This window comes from Lissotriton vulgaris, chromosome 1_1 (assembly GCF_964263255.1).
Source record: "Lissotriton vulgaris chromosome 1_1, aLisVul1.2, whole genome shotgun sequence".
Lineage (NCBI taxonomy): Eukaryota > Metazoa > Chordata > Amphibia > Caudata > Salamandridae > Lissotriton > Lissotriton vulgaris.
In genome coordinates, this window is record NC_141685.1 from 1,425,434,260 (window position 1) to 1,425,458,458 (window position 24,199).

The 24,199-nt window shown below is 41.9% G+C and overlaps 1 protein-coding gene across 1 annotated transcript in view; it reads left to right on the forward strand.

The window, feature by feature from the left end:
• LOC147750636 (lysosomal alpha-glucosidase-like) overlaps positions 1-24,199 on the forward strand; it is an 817,641-nt gene that overhangs the window by 454,044 nt on the left and 339,398 nt on the right. The window contains exon 13 of the mRNA XM_086967236.1: positions 8,009-8,126. Coding sequence (XP_086823362.1) covers positions 8,009-8,126 — 118 coding nt within the window. The remainder of the gene's footprint in view (positions 1-8,008; positions 8,127-24,199) is intronic.

Here is a 24,199-nt window from a genome sequence, read left to right on the forward strand (position 1 = left end):
AAAGGTGGTAACCGGGTAGGAATATCTTGCCTATAGAGATGTGAGAAGTGGCACAGATGTGAGAAGAAATCAATGTTTCCAAGAAAATTGGGTCGTAAGTGAGTAGACTGTTAATACATGCTGACCCTTCAACACTTATTGGTTGACTTAAAACAGAAGGTTCACGCTTAGGTAAGTATTTCTCTTTGTGGGAGGAGACACCAACTATGAAAACTGTGGCTGCCCACACCATACAAACACTTCCTCAAAATAAAAGATCACCACTGAATTGCAGAAGAAATCTCATAACTTTCTTTGGTTTACAAAACAATGGTAGGCAATTTCAGCAATGGATATATCTTGTTTGAAGACAGTATCTAGTAAAGCCTTCATACTGGGCAAACAAAGTCTACATGGCACAATAGTTTAGAATCCCCATCTAGCAATATTTAAACTGCTGTTCAAATGCAAGGGGCTCATGACTTAAACCATGTCCTGAACTACAGAGGCAGCAGTTTAATCTTAGCAAGGGATAGTGAGAAGCTCATCATTATCTGTTTGGGACTTTCACCTGCCAGCCAAGTTATTTCCACTTTTCCATCTTTCTCGTCATAGTAGTTAGCACTGAAGCATGACCAATTCCATGGGAGACAACATTTTGTTTTAAAATTTAAAAAAATGAATTTTTCCAACATTTGTTCACCAAAATTGCACTTTATCTCCCTACCCCACAAGCAGTAGAAATGGGGAACATATTCTGATGCCATTATGTAAGATATACCCAAATCAGCACTGAAAAAGTGCAGCCGCACTGAGGCAGGAGTTTTCAGGTCCACAATGAAGAAGTCTAACACTCAGGGGCCAATTTGGATCTCACAAGGAAAGCCCTCCGTACGACTTGAATCCGGAGGGCTTCCCTAGGGAATCGCGAGAGTCTGACCGAACGAGTACGATGTATCGTATGCTGAAGGACTCGGTTTGCTCGGACTCCCATTGAACTCTATGGGAGTCTGTATACCAATCGCGTACACAAGCTCTCATAACAAAAAGGGGTGGTTGGGGAAAAGCATACACCATGTGGTGGGCACCCCATGGTGACTGCCATACTTTGAATGCTAGGATCAGGGAGGCTCATGGGCACGCCCCTCAACCGATTTGGAGGTCCACGGTTGAAGGGGTACCTGCTACATCCCCCTGAAGTCAGATTCCGACAGCCCTTTTGTCCAAGTTGATACAGCTGTCCAAATCGTGCATCATACTCGCTTGTTCGGAAGCCAGGTCCATTGCGGGCACGATAAGGCTCCGAAAGAGTCGGACTGACAGGTTCGGGTTTGGAAACAATTCGGATGATGTTGACGAGATCCTCGCATTATACTTTGACGTTAAGAATGTGGTACGAATCAGTCAGAAACATAGGCTCTGAATCGGTTTAGGCAATTTCGATTCCGATCCGGAGCCCTTCTGAGATTGGAATCGACCCCTTAGTGCAAGGAAGATTACCTGATGCGAATGGGCTTTATCGTGTTATCCTCTTCTGCATCACAGCCTCTACTGAGCTACACATGGAGCTTTTGGAGGATTTGTTAATACATTTTTATGCTCCACAATGCAGATCATACTAAACTGCACATGCCTGTGGCATCAATTACGCTCTCCAGTTGTTGAGACACTGTCTCCAGAGGATTGGGCATCCAATGTCAGATCATTCTTTTAAGCTTAAAACTTCAGGAGCTTGTTTAAACTGATTTTCAGCAAATGCTGTAATTGACTTGTTGTTTTGGGAATGCATGAGCTGGGTCTTTTTGTGGCCTTGTCTGTGAGAACCCTATGTTTTTTTAATGAAGATTCACATTAACAGTCGGTTTGAGAGACATTACCAGTAACCCTTTGTAGATCTCACCTACAAGGTGCTTTAGTTGTATGTTTTGGCTCAGCCAATTGTTTATCATTGGTTAGCTTTATTGTCAATATGTTTTGCTTGCTTCTTAATTGATAGTTTTTCTTCCTTTTCTTGTGTTTGTTCTTTCCCTGCAAAAACCAAAAACAAGCACCAATATTGCCAATTACTTGGTATGGGGGCCTAGAAGTGACCACACGACCTACTCAATTAAACAGTAAGTCTTGAGACGAATTTTTTGGTCCAGAATAAATCAATTATTTTAATTTCAATTTTTTAGTCAAAACATATTTCGTAGAAAATTCACATATTTATATACATTGCTTATTTCACTCCACATTTAATAAATAATGTGGAGTGAAATAAGCAATGTATATAAATATGTGAAATATGTTTTGACAAAAAAATTGAAATTAAAATAATTGATTTATTCTGGACCAAAAAATTCGTCTCAAGACTTACTGTTTAATTGAGTAGGTCGTGTGGTCACTCCTAGGCCCCCATAAAAAGTAATTTGCAATATTGGTGCTTGTTTTTGGTTTTTGCATTTAGTGAGGCTTGTCCTTATTGCCCGTGAGCCCAGACCCAGTTTGGGTTACTGTTCTTTCCCTGCAGCATAACTGGTTTACAGTGTTTTGATTAGAAGAATTCAGTGAATTACTTTTTTCTTTTTCTTTCAGCACTTCATGGGATGCATATGTTTTATTCATCTTCCCCTTCTTTACTTATTATGCTTTACATTTCTTCCCTTTTTGGCTGTTGCTTCCTCTGACCTCCCCCACTACTCTTCTATTCCTTCCTGCAATATTTTTTATGATTTCTTTCCTTTTTAGCACTTTATGAGAGTGTGTGATTCATTGCGATTCCACCTGCCGTGTCCGCTTATTCCCCTCCATTGCAGACCCAAACCTCCACCGTCCTTGATTGTTTTCTTAATTTCCACTTTGACAAAAGCAACTTTTTGTTTCTTCGTGTGCACAACTGCTGCACCACTGCTACCAGGTCACCCACTTCTTTTATATACTGTGCTCCCTCATGTTTTTTCTGGTGTTTCAGTTACACGTCAAACATGACCTTAGCCTTCTTCAAATGGCTCCACAACAATGCATGCACAACCACTGGGGTCTTGTAGAAGAACTTGTTCTTAGATATCCGATTATGCGTGCATTTACATAGGCATTCACTGTTGGACCTCTTGTACTGAGTTTTCTCAAACAAAAAGCATTCCTAGAAGACCTCTGCTGCATCCATATGAGTCATCATGCACCAGCAGCCATTGTCAATGCTTACTGTCTATTGCATTGATTTACAAACTTGCATTAGCAAGGCCAATAGCCTGGCTCTCACACAATCAAGGCCAGACCAGCTGGCAGGGGAGTTGTGAACCCCCGTTTTACCAGCTACAGCGGGGGTAGGTTTTATATGAGCCTCTTCTGCCTGCAACGCCGCAGGCAAAAGCTCCTAATTACCCAAAGAAAGATGGGTTGATAGGAAAGGGAACAAATGAAGGAAGATTAAAAGGAAGGATGAGTGAAAGGCTGCATGGATGTGTGAACTGATACGTGAAAGGGTGGATAGGTGAAAGGTGAGTGGGTGGGACAAACAATGGGTGGAGAAAGAATGGTTGAAAGGATGCCTAAGTGGGTGAAAGAGTGGATGCGTGAAAGGATGTGTGGGTGAGCGAAAGGATGGGTGAAATGGTGGCTGGAAGTAAGGATGTGTGTGTATTTGATAGGATGCATGGGTGAGTGAAAGGATGGGTGATAGGGTAGATATATGAAAATGATAGGTGAGAGGATACATGAGTGAAATGATTAATGAAAGGGTTGCTGAGTAAAAGGATGCATGAGTGGGTGAAAGGGTAGATGGGTTAAAGGATGAGTGGATGAGAGAAAGGATGGGTAAAGGGTTGATGGGTGAAATGACAGGTGGAAGAATGCATGGGTGGATGAATTGGTGCACAGGTGGGTGAATGGGCAGTAGGATGCAGGAGTGAAAGAATGGGTGAAAGAGTTGATGGGTGAGAGGATACGTGGGTGGATGAAAGGATGTGTGGGTGGGTGAATGGGCGAAAGGATGGATAGGTGACATGATGGGGTAAGGATGGATGGGTGAAAGGATGGATGAGCGAAAGAATGGGCAAAAGGGTGGATGGGTGAAAGGGTGAATGGATGGAATGGTGAAAGAATGAATGATGGATGAAAGAGTAAATAAATGACAGGATTTAAAGGTGAAATGGTGGATGTCAGTTGGTGGATGGAAGGGTGAAAGGATGCATGGATAGATGTTTTGATTGAAGAAACAAGGGAGCTCTTATAGGTAGGGTTGTGCTCACTTGCTTCATTTTCTTGGTTCCATCAGAGCTGTAGTTCAAAGTGGGCGGTATTTTAATTTTCTGGCTACTCCTTTGCTGGTTAGCTTATCAAGCACGTTTGTTGGTCATGTTTTCATCGTAATGCTGCACAGCCATTGCTATTTTATGCCATTTCTAGAGTGGAAATCTGCATAGACAAGAGGAACAATAAAATCATTAACAGAGAGCTACACTTGGGAGTCTGTAAAGGGAACTGTACACCAGAACTTACATTTCATGTTAATTATATTTTGTGTACAATTTACAGGAACTCTGAGATCCACCGCCTTGTAGTTTGGTATAATTTCAAAACAAAATCCAATCCAGTGACTGCATTGAACATCATATATAAAATATGAGTCCGCACCTTGTGGTCCACTTGGAAAGATCTCACTAAACTTGATATGGGATTGCAGCTATTCGGGGTTTGGTAAATTATAATGGGCCAGATTCACAAAAGAATTCTAGTTCTTTCGACTTACTAGTGCATTTTAGGAGTAAGTAAAGAGTAAGCCAAAAAGAACACCTAGAATTAAGGTGCAAGACAGGGTTACTCCAAGATAAGTCACTCTCTGTGAATCCAAGCCAATATGTAATGTACTTTACTTAATGGATGATATAAAAATTGTTACATTTGTAAAAATTACTAACATTTTAAAATTACTAAAGACATTTTTAATCATTTTGTGCTTTATTGAGCTACCTTCAGGATCCTGAAAATAATTTTGTTGCCAAAAGAATAAATTGTCATTAAAGGATTGCACACAGTAAATCGAATCGCACACTACAAGAGTAGGCACCTCAGAATCAGCAATCTCAAGAGCCAAAAGCAAAGCATGCAATTCAGCTTATTGTGCCGTGCAATCCCCAAGGGATTGTGTGTGAATAAAGGAGGATGTAAAATCTCCATCTACTATGGAGCCTGCCACTATAGCGCTGGCAGCAGAATAAGCATGTTTACAATGAACAGCTGGCTGTGCAGAACCATCAGTGTAAATCATACATTTGTTCTGATCAATAGGGAGTAGGGACAAAGGAAGAGGATGAACTTGTTCATATTTTAAAAACCCTTGCGTTTGAAAAAAGGATCAGAAAAGAAGTTGACATCAGCCGACGTCAATGAACTAGCCCATTGTATCAACAAGGATGCAGAGCTTTAAGATTAGGCACACTCGCCTTCGTGACAGATTCCAAAGCGGGCACAGACGAAACCATGAAAATACATTCTCCCTGTGCCAGAGAGCGTTCCTTTAGAATCTCCATTTGCACAGCTGTCAAAGTCTTTTTGGTGGAGGAAAAATTCATTTCAGCAGGAGTATACAAATGCGATTTATAAGCTATGGGACCCCCTTTGGCAAATTGTTGGTCGGACAATTTCTGTAAGGAATGAGGAGAATGGGGATCAGGAACCTGGAACATCTCAGGTGTCTTAATTTTAGAGTGGTCCCGTAAATCATATCTACATTCAGAAGCGTCCGGTGGAGGCGAACCAGCACAGGACCTAGACTTCTGTTGCTGCAAATGTTTGTTCCAGCCCCTTTTTGGAAAGACTGGGATACCCTCCTTGTCTGGAGGGGGTTTACTTTGTACCTGTGTAAATGGTCTGACTCCCAAATTATTCTGTCCTAGAGATGTATAGACATCTACAATAATAATCGGCAACTGTCACTCCCAATCTGCATTTGCCACTGCTGCTAGGTGATTGCGCATCTGTAAGAAAACCACATCGCCTTTAATGTTAGTCAGAATCATGTCGGATACAATAGGGAACATTCCCACCAATTTAATCCCCAAATACAGGGCTGGACCAACCCCATGTTCATCCTGTACAAATTTCAGAACTCTCGGCAGAACACTCATGTAGGGGGTGCCAAAGCACAGTGTATACACCAATGCAAACACCATCCCCCAGGTTTTGCAGTCCGCTAAAGGAGGAATCAGACCACTTGGCAAACACATAGTTAAGCGTTGTTTCTCTACAGGACTATTATGTGTGAAAACAGCTTCAATCTGTTCAATTTTCTGTGCTATCCAAAAGTGAAAATACTCTTGAATCTGAGGATGTTTGCCCATCATGGAGTTAATCATTGTTGAAAAGAAGTTTCTTCATTAAACCTAAGATGAGGCCTTGTAGATTTGACAAGAACATTTATTTGTAAGTTGTTAGGGAAAGACAGCTCAGCACCCAGCAGGCTCTAACCTCAGCTGATCTTCAAGTCCCTAGTAACATTCTACAACCAGTCAAGAGCTGGCCAACAATTTTAGAATCCTCAGAAGTAATGTGAAGAACAACTAGAGCAGAAAAACACATTACAACAATCATGACAAGATTAGTTGCAAGACCTCCGGCCTGTATCTGTACCGGAGGCGCAGCTCCAGGCGGGTCACTTGAATTGAACAAGAAATATATTTTATGACTCGCTGATAGAGTTGGGTTACTTGTGAATAGAGCTAATGGAGCTCCGCTATATTAAAATGTAAATTGTTTGGGTGTAGTGTAAAACAATTTAAACCCAGCCAAGTGGCCCCATCTATACTTAAGGGGACCATACTAACAAAATAGACTGGGTGAGGAAGGGCACCTTTAAACTAAATAGTATGTTCCCAGGACGTTAACGGAACTTCAACCATTGTGTAAGGACGATACGCTGCTGGAGGAGCAGCAACCGTGTAAGCATGGAAAAAAATTATCATTTGCATCAACTGAATGAAATATAATCCAGAGTAAAAAACCTTGAAGAGGAATGCTAGATCTGCCTCTACCATCATTATTACGTTAGCCTCTGCAATGGGGACCCCATGCAGTGTCAAATGTTGCGTAACTCCTGCCCGGCTATGTGTCGAAATCGCGACCGGTTATGGCGTATAGTATCTAAATGTTGAACAAAATGGTAGCGCAAAACAGGTCTAACAAATCTTTTAGCATTCAAGCTTGAAAAACCTACAGAAACAGGTGTGCCCTACAGCTGCAGGAGGCTGAACCCTTCTGCCATGGGCATACCCGGGAAGCAGTGAAAGGGTATTGTGGTCGAGCACAAGAGCTACACAGGGGTCTCGAGAATAAGTACCAGACCAAACATTAGCGGTGCCATGTTGCAGGAATTCTGTGCAAACACAGAACTATGCGTAGGATTATGGGACCTTAGTAGGTAAGCCTCATGCATGTTTGCAAACATGCCTTTCTCTAATGCGGCTTGTGCGGCTACTCTTTTCCAGGCCACAGCACAAACCGTCAATAGACAACTGCATGTTTGCCACTGCCTACACAGCAGTTGTATCATAATTTGGTGGGTGGAACCGTCAACTACAGGTCCGACACCCTCTATCCTGCAGTGGCTTCTGACTGCCATCGGAATGAGACCCTTCGTTCTGCCACAGGTCAATTAAACCCTGCAGTCTGGAGTACTGGTGCAGGCAAGTAAACTTCACTATTTCTTTTTATTTTCAATTGAAAATAGCTCTGGATATGTTAAATATATATCATTACCAATGACATTTTTATAATTTCAGGAATTCCAACTATATATGGGTACATGCTATATTTTCAGGCTATCCACACAAACTAAATTTATATGCAACGCATCTACATGGAAAACATTCACTAAGTCAGTGATTATCGTGACAATCTGGAATTGATCTGGCCAACCTACACCTACATTAATCACTTCTGATATAATACAATGTTTTCTTGCTCTGGATGTTTGTTGCTTTAGTACTTTGCACTAATTATTACAAATTAGCAATTGTATGAAATTGTGCTCTTGTTTTTCTTGTTACAGAAATTTTAGGTGGCAACCTGGCTGAGAAGACATTATGTGCCGACTCAAAGACTTATGCGGGCGATCTTTATGACACACATTCACTCTATGGATGGTTCCAAGCAAAGCCTACTTACTAGTAAGTTATCTCCAAGTTTGATTATATTTCTGTTCCTCATCCAACAAAAGAACAGACCATGCCCACCGTGCCCACCCCTGCTGTGATAGAGAATTGTCCCCAGCTCGCAAGCTTTCCTTGGCAAAAGTCTGAAATTAACTGCCATAGATTTACACTTATTATATGACTGTTTAGCCATTCACAGAACATCCTAAGAAAACTTTTGTATATGTACAATAGTAGTTGCTTTCTATGAGTAGTCCAATTTGGTCCTATTTACTCATGCAGATTATCCACATTCTACTTTAAAAAGTTTTTTGTTCACAGATAAAATATGTTTTCCTATGGTGAAACCTCTTCACCTTCAACCCTATTAAATAAGGAGGCTGCTGCCATTACTAGCTTTCGCTTCGGCTACACTTTTAGGTCTAGCTCCCTTCCCCGTCTCACATCTGCTTGTGCTACTAAGGGGGCCTTGTGCACTTTTACCAGGAACTATATTTGCCTGTTTGTTAGTTGTAGGGCTGTTTTGTGTCGCGGTCTCTAATGATTGCACAGTGACTTCGCTAGATGCAGCCCCTGGTACCACTGCGGATTCACTTGAAAAGTCCATACCATTTTTTAATCTTTCTTTGGCCTCACATTTTATCAAGTTTTTTAGAGAGCAGAAATTATCTAAGGTTGTCTGTTCGAGTCTCTCCAGCCTTTCATTAACCACTTTTATCCTTTCAAGAAGGGGGAGAATCAAAGATCTTACAACTTGCTCTATATGAGCAATTGGTCCTCCGGCTTCCTGAGATGTAGAGATAGAATTTGTTAAATTAGTTGCCTCACTGACTTTTGGAGTTACTCGACTATCAGGCAGCTCGAAATCCCCATCGGCTAGTGTTGACTTACCGCCAGAGTCATTACCATATGTAGTAGTACTTACTGGCGTTCCCGAACTAAAGAGTGGAAAACTCGAATCATACCAAGAAATTAAAAAACAAAGTGACATTCTGGCTAAATAGGAATAGGCCGCTTCCTAGAGATATGAATGGAGAAATCCTGCTTGTCAGAAGGGTCAACTGGGTTGGCGGAAGATCTAAGGATATATCTGGGGATGTAATTATTGTAAATTTCAGGGACTGGCACGTAGCGAGGTTCATTTGTAACAAACAACACTATATGGATAGGAATGTAATTGGCACACAAGATCTTACCTATTTCTATAATTTGGCGGCCATGCCATCATTGGTCCGCCCTCCAATGGCACAGGAAAGGATGAGGGGCGGTTTAAATACTAACTTTTTACTAGCTACTAAAAACCGTTACGCTGGGCTATATGGGCTAGAAGAGATTGACTGACTGGGAGAAAAAAAAGGAAGGAACCTAGTTTATACAAGGGCTACTCCCTCAAAGGGGAAGGGGGACAAGTTTAACAACTGCCAGTATGAAGGGGAAAATAAGGGAAGTACTCCTGATGGCCCCACTTTTATTGAGTTTAAACAGCTAGGAAACGCTGACCCTAAAATAGTGATGACCGAAGGTGTCACAAATATGGAACATAATATAATGAGCAGTAGGCCCCAAGCTGAAGTCAAATTAGTGTCTTGGAATATTGCAGGCATAAGGAAAAATGTGAGTGACCCCGCATGGCACGATTATATTGATAAAGGGGACATTGTTTTGTTCCAAGAAACATGGGGGGTGGACAACTACTTTAAAATAGGTTATAGGTCTTTCCATATACCTGCAATTAGTGCTAACAAAGGAAGACCCTCTGGTGGTCTGATAATTTGGACAAAGATCACATTGGGAACTGACTATAAGCAAATTGACTGCAACAGTCCTGACATTATGGCCATAAAGTTTAATGACACTAAGGGTAGAGAAGTCTGTATTTTTAATATTTACAACAGAACTTTATCATCAAATAAGGAAACAGAGACTTTAGCTAAACTAGGTAACATTATTTCTAGCTTTGATTATAAAACTATGATGATTATAGGTGGCGATTTCAACCGGAAGTTCGAACCCATAATGGGCCTTGAAAACGCCTTAGAGCTGGAAGATAATGCTAATAACATCCCAGGAGTCTAGGCCAGTCCAACAGTATCCTGTTCAAGAGGGGCTTTGCAACTATTAAGGTTGACAGTGGGACATGGCCTGCGTCCCTGCAATGGCCGCTTGCCGTCAGACTGCCCGAGCAAATCTACTTTTAGACGGGGTAGTTGTGCCAGCCATCTGGACTACATAATGGTCTCAATAAGCCTGTGGCCAATGACATTAGATCTGGTAGTGGAAAATCGCATAGAGAGCGATCATTATCCGCTCTCTCTGACCCTTTCGATATCACTGTTTACGCTACCAACAGAGGTGATACCTTATACCCATAGTACGAGTATTGACCCTTTAGAGTCTAATAAGCGCAGGCATTGAAATGGCCCGTAGTTATGGGAAATGGCTGTACTATTAAGAAAATCTATGAGCTCTATGTAAAGCTTATGTTTCCTTTAGTTGATGGTAACACTAACAGCACTCCCTTTTTAGAGGTGCATGAAAAATTGATATGGGGGCTCAGTGAAATAATCACCAAAGTAATTAAACGGGCATGCACCGGGCAAAGTATCCCCCCAAAGGATGGAATATGGTATGATAAAGCATGCTGTCAGGCTTAGGCGGAACTGATAACAGCTGTAAAAGGGAAATACATACTAACTGTAAGAGAAAAAAGGAAGCAATACAATAGAACAATAGTAATGGCAAAAAAGGGTTGGGATGAAAAAGTTTGGTCAGAATTACTAGAAGCATGCAAACTAAAAGATCAGTCTACGTTTTGGGGTCTTTTAGCCAGAGGAAAGAAATAGAGGCAAACATTTTTCCACGTTATATTCATGTGGTGGACACGAGCAAAGGTGTATTGTAGAAGACTCAGGATTGAATTTAAGTACAACACCCTTATAATTTAGTATGATAGACATTGATATACGTAAATGACATTCCGGACTCCCTCTTGGGCTGCGAGCATGACTCTCCCAAGTTGGGTGGTCAAGCAGTGCCGGCTCTGCTATTTGCAGACAATACCTTTTTAATCTCCCAGACCCCAAGAGCACTACAGAACTTGCTTAATAAATTCCAATCTTACTGTGTGGATAAGAAGCTGGAGATTAATTCATCTAAACAAAAATATATGACAATTAGTCCCCACAAGAGTTTTAATAAAGTAATTACTGTTAATAATGAAATGATCGAGCATGTGCATAGTTTTAAATAACTGGGTATTACCCTTGATACAAAAATGAACTGGAAGCCACAAATTGAAAAATCAAAATTAATTTTAACACAAAACCTAGCACCGATAGCCAGAAGGCAGAGAAATAGTTATACCAGAGCTGTATCACTCGCAATTGAGTTCTTTAAGTATAAAGCTCAATCCGCCACACTTTAGGGGGCAGAACTGTGGGGCCATGTTGCTAAACATGCTTTTTCAGTACATGAAAATAGTTTTTTTAGACAACTACTAGCAGTACCACATTGCACCCCCTTAATCCCTTTTATCTTAGACTTGAACATACATCGTTCCGATGACCATGCTATTCTACGTCCATTGCTATATTGGATTCGTCTGTGGTCAACAGACGAATTAGTGGACTATAGAGAAGCATTAAAAGAAATTATGGAAATAAGGAACACAACTCGGTTGGCATGTCTGACCCACATTGAAAACTGGCTCCTTAAGTTGGCATTATACCATTACTGGACAGACCCCGGCTCTTGGACCCTATCTTGTAAAAAACTATTGCAGGAAAGGTTCTGGGAATCTGTCCTAATTTCCACAATACAGAACCCAAAAATTGGAACACTTACTCTTAAATTCTTTGATGCGAAAGTAGAAAGTAAATTTGAGAGTTTCATGAACGAAATCTTACCAAACATAGCAAAATCATTGTATCTAAAGTTTCGGTATGGCGTTCTACAAGTAAAGGCTAACACATCAAAGTGGGCATATAATAAGGGTCCTACAGGGAATGTCTTGTTAGAGAGTTGCGAACTGTGTGATATTGGCTCAAGGGAGGATGAGGCTCATGTTCTATTCTTATGCCCGGCATATCTTCATATTAGGAAAAAGTGGCTAAAGCCTATTTGCCGCCTCTTAGGCTTCAGACATATTAAAGAAGCAGAAAGAGTGTTTAAAGGTGACACAACACAGACCACCGTATTCAGTTTAAGTCGATTCCTCCTTGCAGTGACAATAGTACGAAGAAGGCGAGGTCTAAAATTGTAATTGTATTTACTTGCCCAGTAAGGACGCAATATTAGTCACTTCAACTATTTTGAAGGGAAAAGGTTATGTGTTGAGTGGCGGGCTCAGTATCGAAGAATCATTGATACATTCTAGATCGCTATATGTAATGGATGTAATTCTCTCTAAATTGTACATGATTTTATCATTTTTTTAAAAATTCTAGCGATATTAATTATTAACAGCACCTTGTACTTATTATTATCATTATTTATTACTATTTATTGTCCCAAACTTTTGAATATTGCATTCTTGCTTGCACTATATAAATGAGGATGGTCCAACTGTAATAGTGCGCTTGTAACTGAAAATGTCTGGCACTACCCTCTCTTTTTAGAGAAATTATTGTATTGATGTCCATGGCTTTCTATGATCTGTTTTTATTTGGAAATTTCTATTGTTTGAGCTTGGTGGCTGTTTTTAAGAGATTGTATTGTTTTTATGCTTATGACTCTTTTATGGTTTGTTTTAACCGAAATAAAGATTTTGAATTGAATTGAATTAAATAAGGAGGCTAACCTTTCTCTCTAAAATTAATCACTACTGCCTGTAACAGAACCAGTTTTACCTGCAAATTGTTCATAAATACCCACAAACACAAATTTGTTGATTTTCAGTACACAGCCCATCCTTCAATTCCCTCTTTAGTGCCTCAACACTCAACACAAGATGTTAGAAAATCCACTATAAACGCTTTGAGTATTCTACAACTGCTGTTTCCATGAATCAGGATTTGAAATTTCACAATACAAATTGCTTTTTATCTTCACAAAGGGAAACTGAGGTACCCCAAACTATTTTTCAGTCTGGCCATTAATATCTAGGAACGTACCTACAATTCATTAATGGATGGGTGTTACCGTAAGCAACTTTGGTGCTTGGTTGTGAAATATCTAGGAATGTACCTACAATGTAATTCATTAATGGATGAGTGTTACCATAAGCAACTTGGGTGCTTGGTTGTGAAATAGACAGTCGTTCTCAGAATTTGCTGTGTTTTGATTTGCCTTTCCACTTGTCTTAAGAAGTCCATTTTAATATCAGTCATACTCATCCCAAAATTAAACAAATACATGCAATATATTCTTCTCCAGTACTGGATCCTTCATAGTTTCACATGCTTGAATTATTCCCCGTCGTTAAAGTGGGTCCCAATGTACCATAGCAAGCAGTACATCATATTACCATAGGCTATAATGGAAGTGAAACACTCACTGTAATAGCTTATTCATATCATTTAAAAAAACAGAACTCCAGACAATCAGGTGACAGCACCCTCTGGAATCGCCCCCCACAGAGGCTGATTCCCTCAGATTGTCTGCCACACGTTGTAGATAGGGGTTTTTCCTGAGCACTGCTCAGTTTTTCCTCGACCAGATTGGAAAATATTTATAATTTACTACTACCATATCAGAGTCATCTAGGAAAGGCATTTTCAGGGCCTGTGGCAGCTGTGGGAAGAAAATACTTCATTCTGAAGACCCCCACAAGGATTGTATTTAATGCCTCTACCCTGCACACAAGGCAAAAAAAAGACAGCATGATCTGTTGTACCATTTCTACTAAGACCCTAAATTATAGGGAAAGGAGGCTTCTTCTTTGGCTTCAACAGTGTAAATGTAAAAAAGTCTCCTCTTTTTGAACAAAAAGGCAGTGATACCTCTTCAACCTCTCAGAAAAGATGACACAAGAAGGAAAGATCTTGTGACCAGAAGACATCAAAGGAGTCTAGAAAGGCCTTAAAAAACTCACCTTAAGTTTGTGGAGACAGTTTCAAAAAGGAGGAAAAAAAAGAATCTCCTCAGAAACTGTACGGTCTGAACCCACCACTCCATCAGCTCAGCCAAGAGTGCATCCAGAGAAGTCCTCCTCAGCGCCAATGATGTTAAAACCTAAAAATGCTTTGAAAAGCTCAACAACGATGATGACTTAGCCATCAAGAAGTAACTACAGACAATAACAACAGTGACATCGACATGGGTGTTGATGACAGCTACATCAATGTTGCCATCTATTTAATTGCCAGTGACAATCCCGTCTGCGAGGGTATCGTCAATGAAAGCTCCATCGACAGCATCTAAGCAGTTGACTACAACATCGTTGATTTGGGTCCATTGAAAAAGATTACTTTGTCAATATTAAAGGTCATTAGATAGCACTCACAACTGCAAATTACATCTACAGACTCAAGCAAAGTATCTCCTCTTCCTCCAAGTCACATTCTTGATATTAAAGAGCCAGTTGATGATGGTGTGTTCAGGGTGGACCACAGCCCCTATGAGCTCCATGTTAAATTTCAGGATGACCAGTACTGTGATGAAGCTTTCATCTTCAGCACTCGAGATACACTGAAAGGCCCAAGCATAGAGAGTATTTCTACCATTATGGCCAATCGCCTTCACAAAAAGGTATGGTGCAGGTTCCTTTGACCCTGTTTCAAGACTTCCAAGGGATGTTGCAGGACTACTAAAAAAGGTTTCAAGGAACCCACTAAACAGCCATTACCAAAACAGCTAGTGCTCCAACTCCTCCTCCGAGGACACAAGGCCTATTCTGCCACCCTTGACACCCAGGATGACTCCTGCATCCAGCATTTTGGCACCTCCTATGAATCCCTCATCATCAGACTGTAACAGAGAGGAAGGAGAAATAGCAGGTAATCTTTTCATACCAAATGAATGGAATGACAATTTATTCTCTACTCCATCACCACCTGCTCCACAACCAGTGGATTCGCCTCCAGATGACAGTGGGGCTTTCCGTAACTTGATGGAGAAAGCAGCAAAAAGGTTTAAACTACCAATGACAGTTAAAAAGTCTGACTGTTTTCCTTTACAGTTTCAAAGAGCCTGCCAAAAGATCTGTGCAAGCAATGCCAATGGTGGATTACATCTGGTAAGAAGGGGCAAAGATCATTAGGAATGCTTCTACTGTTGCAGCCGTCTTAACACAGATTGACAAAAAGTACAAGGTGCCAGAAAATGTGCCTGCTTGTCTAGTAGGGCGCCCTAAGCCAGACTAGGTCATCTCCCAGGTGGCTCAGCAGCAGTCCAAAAATCAATCCACACCGATCTCGACTCCGCCGAATAGGGACGGCAGACATCTAGGGAACATTTGTTAAAGATTCACCTCTATGTCAGCAATCATGGTGCATGATGCAAACTCCATGGCCGTATTGGGTCGGTACCACAGGCAAATATGATCGGACATTAGTGCTTTCATAGACCTCATGCCCAAGGACAAAAGAGCAGATATAAAGAGAATCTTGCAAGAGGGGGAAAGAACATCTTCAAAGATCACTGATTGTACTATGGATATATCCTCCACTGGGTTTTGCCAATTTGCAAGGAATCCAGTTTAAAGTTGGCAGGGGTGGTTGAAGGCAATGTCTTTTTGCCCAGAAGTACGGAATAAAATTCTGGAAATCTTAGGATGGCGAAGCCTTCTTTAGAAAACCCATAGATGACGCCTTGGAGGCCATTAAAGCAGATACAGACATTGCAAAATCCCTAGGCACTCTGCAGTTTCATAAATTACCCTTTTGAGGAGCACAAGAAAGGGGTTTTACATCCTACAAAGGAAATTACCAATGTTTTCAACAATATCAAACATACCAGCAACAGTATATGCTGTCTTATCAGGAGCAATCCTATTGAACACCACCTATAGCATCCAATTACATGCAGGCTCCTAGGGGAAAACAGATTCCCCCAGGGAAGAGACACTAACAGAAAACAGTGACCTCCCTCAAGAGCTGGTTACTCACAATACTACCCAAGATAAGGGTACAAAAATGTCTAACTTTTCCCACCTGTCGCTCCTAGGGATGATGTCCTCAGCGATATCTATGGTCCCTTTTTCCCGCCTGAAAATGAGACCTCTACAGGAAGAACTGGCCAAGCAATGGCTCTAAACAGAAGGGTCATTCAACAGTCTAATAAAGAGCACTCCGTGCATGTCAGAAAACCTTACCTGGTGCACCCAAGCCAAAAATGTATCTGCAGGCCTAACGTTCATGCCTCAAATACCTGATTACGTGATAACCACAGATGCCTTACTAGAGGGCTGGGTTGGCCATCTGCAGGATCTGCAGGGCCATGGAAGATGGTCTGCAGATCAAAAGACCATGCATATAAATCAGCTGAAATTAAAGCATTCTATGTAGGCCTGAGAGCTTTCTTGCCAAGGATAACAAATTAGTCCGTATTAATTTGTACAGACAATACCACCAACATGCACTATGTGAATCTGCAAGTGGGCACAAGATCGCTAGCCCTTTCTGGGGAAGCAATTGAATCATGACTAAGGCTCTAGGTTTTATGGTATTTATTTTTTACCATTTAAGTATGTATTTATCCGTATTTATTATTTGCCCATCTTATTAGTATTTAACCATATTTATTTCGTGGTTTACGAATAAGTGGATCAAAATTGTTTACACATTTATTTAACTGATAAACATGCACTAATACTTTGTTGCCTGTCACGTTTTAGCAAATTTAGCAGCCAAATATTGCAAAACACCACACCCACAGGTAAATATTAGCAATTTACTACAAATATATTTTAAAATATGCATGTAATTAAAGATATCTTAATCTGTTTTGTAACTCCCCATGCTATCAATCTGCTTATCTGTTGTCTTGGAATTCACAACAGACAGCAGGGAAAAACACTCACTAGAAGCACCATTTTTAGTATTGTACTGCTTTTAAAAATAAATACATACCGGAAACACATTGTTTTCTGTCTGTATTTATCTGTAAAAATCTGTAAAAACGGAGAACTCAGAGCCTTAATCATGACACATGGGATAACACTTCGTGCGGAACATGTTCCAGGGACAAGCAACATCTTAGCAGATACGCTCTGCAGAATAAGGAACAGCTGCCACAAATGGGACCTCGATGAGACGGCGCTGGAACAAAATCTTCTCTCTGTGGGGCAAGCTAGCTCTAGATCTCTTTGCAACAGCAGAGAGCCAGAAATACCTATTTTATGCAAGTTGGCACCCACATCTAGGGCCGTGGGGGAATACATTTTTAATCAGATGGTTTGGGATCTATACATACGCTTTTCCACCGATACCTCTTCTACCAAAGATCCTCAGCCAGACAGAACAGTGTTGTATGATCCTGATAGCTCCCAGATGTAACCAAGCATATTCAACTGAAACTATCCAAGACTCTGTTAATGATGAACCAAGGCCAGGTCCTTCATCCAGACCCGACTTCTCTCCACTTATCTGGATGGCTCCTGAATTCCATGAATTTGTGGATTTAAATATACCTCAAGTTTGCAGAGACATTCTTGCAAAGGCTAAAGCAGACACCACTACAAAAACAGATAGAGTGAAATGAAACGTTTCTGTCTGTGGTGCCAGAAAGTGGAATCTACCTCCTCTTCTAGCATCACAAGAACCAATGCTACCTTATCTCTTTTCACTAGCAAAATCAGGATTATACATCAATTGAGTAACAACTAGCGGCAATTACAAGATATAGATACTCTATATCTCCTCCGTCTTTGTGGTCTAATAGGATCATTAAGCAATGCATCAAAGGACTATTCAGTGTTTTTCTTCCAATAATGGCTCCTCCTCCATTGTGGCAGCTGAATGTAGTGCAAACACAGTTAATGAAAAGACCATTTGACCCAACACACAAGGCGGACCTCAAGTTCCTGTATTCGATAGTTGCATTAATACTAGCATTAACATCAGCCAGAAGAGTCAGCGAAATACAGGCATCTACAATTAAGGCACCTTTACTACATTTCACAGACGACTTTGTTATTCTCAGAACCAATCCAAAATGTATCCCCTAGGTCCCTTTAGACTTTCATCCTAATGAGCCTGCAATACTGAGAACTTTCGTTCCAAATCCACGGTCAGCAGAGGAAAGATCCATGCATACATTAGACGTCAAAAGATGTCTGAAGTTCTACTTAGATCACACCAAACCAATCAGGACTACTGACCAACTGTTGATAACATATGAAAATACTTGTAAAGGTACCCCAATCACAAAGGCAAACATCAAACGATGGCATTTAGCCACCATCCAGTTCTGTCATACAAAAGCTGGCAGGCCATTGACGACTAAAGTCAAGGCACATTCCACTAGAGCTGTCTCTTCCTTGACTGCAATATTTGCTGGAGTGCCTCTCAAGAATAGATGTTGTGCTGCGACTTGGAAGAATGTGCATACTTTCACACAGCACTATTGTCTGGAATCTACACAGCCCAGTCATGCAGCTGTTGGACAGGCAATGCTATGCCATTTATTTAAAAAAGGTGAGCTCTTTTTCAATGACACATGTTTGATTAATGTATCATACATATTAGTGTATATATAAGTTTTCCATATGAGTGTCTATACCCGCCATCTGCTATTAGCATAAGGATTGTACAAATACTGTAACTGCTTGCTATTCTGATTCAAGCATGTGAAGCTCTAAATGATCCAATACTGGAGAAGAAAATAAGTTACTTACCTGTAACTGTAGTTCTCCAGTATTGGTATGTTTTCATAGATTTACATGCAACCCATCCTCCTCCTCTTAGAGGCTCCCATTGTTGGCATGGGATTTCTTTCCCACTAGTGCTTGCAATCGGAGGGAATCAGTCTCTGTGGGGAGTATTAAAGAGAGTGCTGTCACCTGATTGGCTGGAGTTCGTTTTTTAAAAAATTATATGGATAAGTTATTAAAGTGAGTGTTTCACTTCCGTTATAGCCTGTGGAAAGATTATGTACTGCTTACTATGGTACCATGGGACTCTCACTTCGATTACAGGGAATGATTCAAGCATGTGTATCTATGAAAGATACCAATACAGGAGAATAATAGCTACAGGTAAGTAGCTTATTTTCTTACTGTCCTCTCTGAAATGACAAAAGTAACAAACCATCTTGATTTATATTACTTTACTCTGCCTCACCTTGCCTTGTATCCAGGCAGTAAATGTATTGTCAAAGCGTGGATGTTAATGTGTTGAGCACTGCTGTGAGGCTCAGCTGAGATCTGGAAATGGACACAGAGTTCCTTGATCTGCTTTTTTGACCCTGCTTGTCGGCAGGGTCATAAAGCTAGGAACAAAAGCAGGAGACAGGAATCAAGGGTGTGGCCACTGAGAGCCCATGACCTGATGCTGTTAGAGTAGCGAAAAGCAGGGGTCACTTCAGGAATGGATGCTAGGGTGGAAGGGACAGTGGGCGTGGAATACTGAGCTATGGAGGGTCCTGGTGTGATCACTCCTCTCACCTAGAAGATAGAACAGATGGGTATTGCATGATGAGGAGTAGGAAACATGCGGGATGCAAAGTGACAATTTCCATGTGCTCTAAACATGTACAGATCAGGTCATCCCCGTCCTGTCCAGGGTTGCATAGTTGACAGCTCATCAGCCTTTGTCATCAACATATTTAATTTAAGTGAGTGTGTGTCCATCTCTTGGAGGCAGATAGTGCCCCTTGACCACCTTTTTAAATAAATATTTTTTCACTTTTCATCTGCTTGGGTTCCTTACACCTGAACCCTTCAACTGAAAGTCTGTTCTTTGCCTATCATCTAGAAAGTAAGCCACCTCATGAATGTAGCGTGTTGTTATCTTGCTTTTAGATAGACTCCATTTCTTTTTGTTTCTTTTTGTTTCATAATGTACTGCTTTATTTGACATGCTTGAAACTGAAGGTTTCTTCTGTGTATCAGTTTAGAGTCAAAGGCCCTGGTAGTCTTTCTTCAATACTGTAAGCCAGCCGCGGTGCGTCCATTGGGGCGTAGGGGCATAGCCCCACCAGCCACCATGGACCCGCATCGCGGCCACCGGCCGTATCTATCTATAAATAAAATACATTGCGCTGAATTGCGCAGGGGGGGTGACCTGCTGTAGCTTGAGTGACAGGCTGCAGCAGACCGTAGTGCGCAGTCCCGCTGGGGAACTTACAGTGCGCATGCTTGAGAAAGTTGATAACTTTCTCAAGCATGCGCACTGTAAGTTCCCCAGTGGGACCCATGGGTGCTTCACCGTGCTGTTCGCCTGCCACAGCCCGGGTTTCCTAAGGGCGACAGGGCGAATAGCAAATGTGCCCCCCTAGCCAATCCTGGCGCTGCATGCAGCGCCAGGATTGGCTGGACCACCGGCGCAGCATCCCATTGGATGCCGCGCGTGGGACCCGAACTGTTAACTGTATGGTACACAACCAGAGACTGCTGTCAGCCCTCTCTACAAGCCAGAAATGGACTAGTGACATCTCGAGTGAGTGATTTACAGAGGCAGCAGAAACCCCGGAGGCTGCTCCGGACCCGGATCTCCGACTTGTGAAGTGAGTGAGTAACCGAGGGAGCAGGTACCCCAGGGAGACTGCTCCAGGCTCGGACTGGTGGAGTGAGTGAGCTCCGAAGCAGCAGGCACCAGAGGGAGGCTTTCTGGAGACGCGGAGCTCGGACCCGGAGCCCGCAGACGTGGAGTGAGTGAGTGCTCGAGGCCGCAGCGAGTCGTCTTTCAGGACGGTAAGATTTCTTCTCCTCTCATTGAGTTTGTGTGATGAGAAATGAAATCACTCTGTACAGGTCGGGAGGACATTTCGCCCGAGTCTCCCCAGCGTCCAGGCGCCCCAGAAACGTCCTGAAATAAAAGAATGATTTGCAATTTGCAGCGCTGTTTATTACAAGTGTTGTTGTGGGTACCTAACACCGTGGTACTCCTTTTATCTCTTTCGGAATTGATAACATGCTGAGCCAGCTTACGGGAACGTTGCGGACCCTACTCCTCCGTCCTCTTGTTAAAGTCACCGTGATGGGGCGGCCATCTACCCCTACAGCACCTCACTCCTGTCTTCTGACCAGTCCGTCTGTCCATACCCTCCATCCAGTCCATCTGTCTAGCACCTCGATGCAGACGCTCTGTCTAAAGTCTCCTGTATATGGAGGCCATGTCCATCTGTCCAGACCCTCTCCGGCCCTTCTGTCCAGTCTGTCTGTCCCAGTCTTATGCACAGGCCCCCTCCCCCCTCTATTCCTGTCTCTGGTACTGGTCCGTCAGTCTGTCCAGTCCCTACCAGAGCCTCTGTCCAGCCCTTCTCTTCTGTCATGTTCCTCTATCAGTCCGTCTGTCTCGCTCCTCTCAGACCCTCTCTGCAAGCCCTCTTTTCAGCTCTTCTGTGTAGTGTCTGGACCATTCCAGTCCCTCTGTAGGTCCCTCTGTCCACCCGTCTGTCTACCACGGTTGTACATGATTTCATAGAAAAGCAACATACCCTTTTAGTGTTATTTTTTAAGTTTGGTGTTAGGTGAGGCCTTTTGATTTTACTAAAGTTATATACTAACATATAGGGTCTTTTAATGCATCCTCTACATCCATTGGTCTGCTATTGTGTCGTTCTCACATTTCTTTCGCCCACTACAACGCACAGAATGGCAATGGACCATCCCCTTTAGCCATTACCTAATTTCACAAAGAGTGACAGCATTCTACTCTTTCCCATAGAGCACATCAGCACACAAAGTAGCTTCCACCAGTGCGGCCGACAAACTACTATGACAACTGACAGTGTGTGATTCTGGAGATCAAAAAAATGCATTGCTTTTAGCCAATATTTTTTGTATTTTTGATGTTGGCAGGGCACCGCAGATCCCCAACAATAATGTTTACTAAAGCTATGACAGAACAAGCACTGGCACAGCTAGAAAGTTGGCAGCCAACACCAGACCTACTGGCTTTGCCAGAAATTTATGTTGTAAACCAGACAGCTTTATTATTATGACCGAGCAGTGGCTATTCTCCCAGAGAGTTTGATGCACATATTCCTTGTGGCTTTAGCATTTAGTTTTTTTCTGTAAGAGCGCCATTATAACAACAGAGGAACCGAGAAAACTGCAACCTTTCCAGAATGATCTGCAATATTCATATTGACTCGAACCCGGTTCCTCAGCTTGGAAGCTTGCAGTGCTGCTGTCTACACACCATTCTGTGCGAATTTGAGAGGGATGCCGTGAGCGCTGCTTCTGGTGAGAGTTGACTGTGAATATGAGAGAAGGTGAGGGAGCAGGCCACCCTGCTGCCGTCTTCGCTGCACTTGACTCACGATGCAAGGAGGGCTTCCACTGCCGCATCGTTTACTACTTTGTCTTGTAGTAGATGCACTAAAAAATGTCTAGTACAAACGTGAACTTAGCCAAGTCCTTCCCACAGAGCACGAGTAGCATCTATAGTACATTTAATGATCTTTCGAGTTCAAAATGTATTATAAAAACAAGAACGTTTCTACTATCCCGGGGGGCTCGAGGGAAGCCCTCTTTGGTCTGTGCAGCGGCTGTGGTGCCAGGTGCTGCCCTGGGGTGGCAGGACATAGCAGACATGCCAGCGCTTCCTTCAGCTTCTTGGCGCCTTAATCCAAAGAAATTACCAGCATTAGCCAAGCGCTGTAGAGTGCACTCAATGAGCCGAGGCTCTCACAGGTCCACTGACTGCTTCAAGGGACTTACATCAAATTACACGGGGCTCGAACCAGTTGGAAAACACAACTGGTGACAAAGTGTAGAACGAGACAGAGAGATGGGTGGATGTAAAATAAACCGGAGGGGAACATGTAAAGAGTGGGGGATAGAAAGAAAACGAGAAATAAAGGACATGGCCACCACGGGAATAAACAAGGTTGAAAGTGACGTGTAAGGGGTGAGATGAGAAAAGGAGGAGCGGGTAACAGGCTCTAGAGAAAGATGAGAAAGTAGCGGACAGAATCGGAAGTGGATGACTGAATATTGTGAAATCGGGGAAGGGGTAACAGATAGGCATCTGGTGATTTTTGTAGAAAGAAATGTAGATTTCCTTCAAATGATTTGAATAAAAGACATTTTCAGGTAAATGTGCATTTTCGAACCGTTTCATTTGAAGCCTTTGAAATGTACAATAAATAGTTCTCAAACTTTGGACAGATACATTGAAAGCAAGCCTTGCCTGACCAGTGACGTCAACGGCATAGCTCCAAGAGGCCCTGCTAGTCCAAATGCTCATTCAACTTTACTTTTTTAATTTAAAGAACTTTATTATTTCCACGAAATAGAGCTACATACATTTTTAATCATATAGATATCAAGGCCACATATGTATTTACATTTAGGTTGTTGTCTAAGTAAATCATATATGTACAAGGCCATATGGAATAAAAAGAAATATGTTATTGAAGCAAGGTAATCTGGTGTGAAAACATTAATAAATAAATATAAAGAGGAAGGGAAAAAATAAAACTAATAGGTACAATTATACATTGCCTATGTTTGATACATATCAATACATTATGTATTGTTTACAGTACAAATATTTATGATGGTTTAATGTTCCCAAGGTACATATCCTGTTTCTCCCATGTGCGCCTCGTTCTGGCCTTCCAAGGGGATTTTTGTAGGGTGCATGACTTTCAGACAAAAGTATTTATGGCACCTGTGAATAAAGTTACTTTGGATGACAATTCACCCTGTCAACCATGCCAGAACACAGTTCTGCGGTTGTGTACACTGTCCCCCAATGATTATGCTTGACAGTAATCTGAGCATCCGGCCTAGGGCTATACATGAAACTAGAGGTGGGTGAAACACTGCGGAATGTCACAGAGCAGAGGTAGGGCTTAATTTCATGCTTAATCTGACTGCAGATAGAGTTTCATTTATCTTTAATATGAGATGGTGTTTTACTTTTACCTGGTATTGAGCAAATAGTGGTCACTCTCTACCAGTTGCGTTCCTTTGGCAGGTGTCTTATTTCTATATGTTCAACCTGTTGCACTTGTACAAGGCATATCACAGGGCTGTT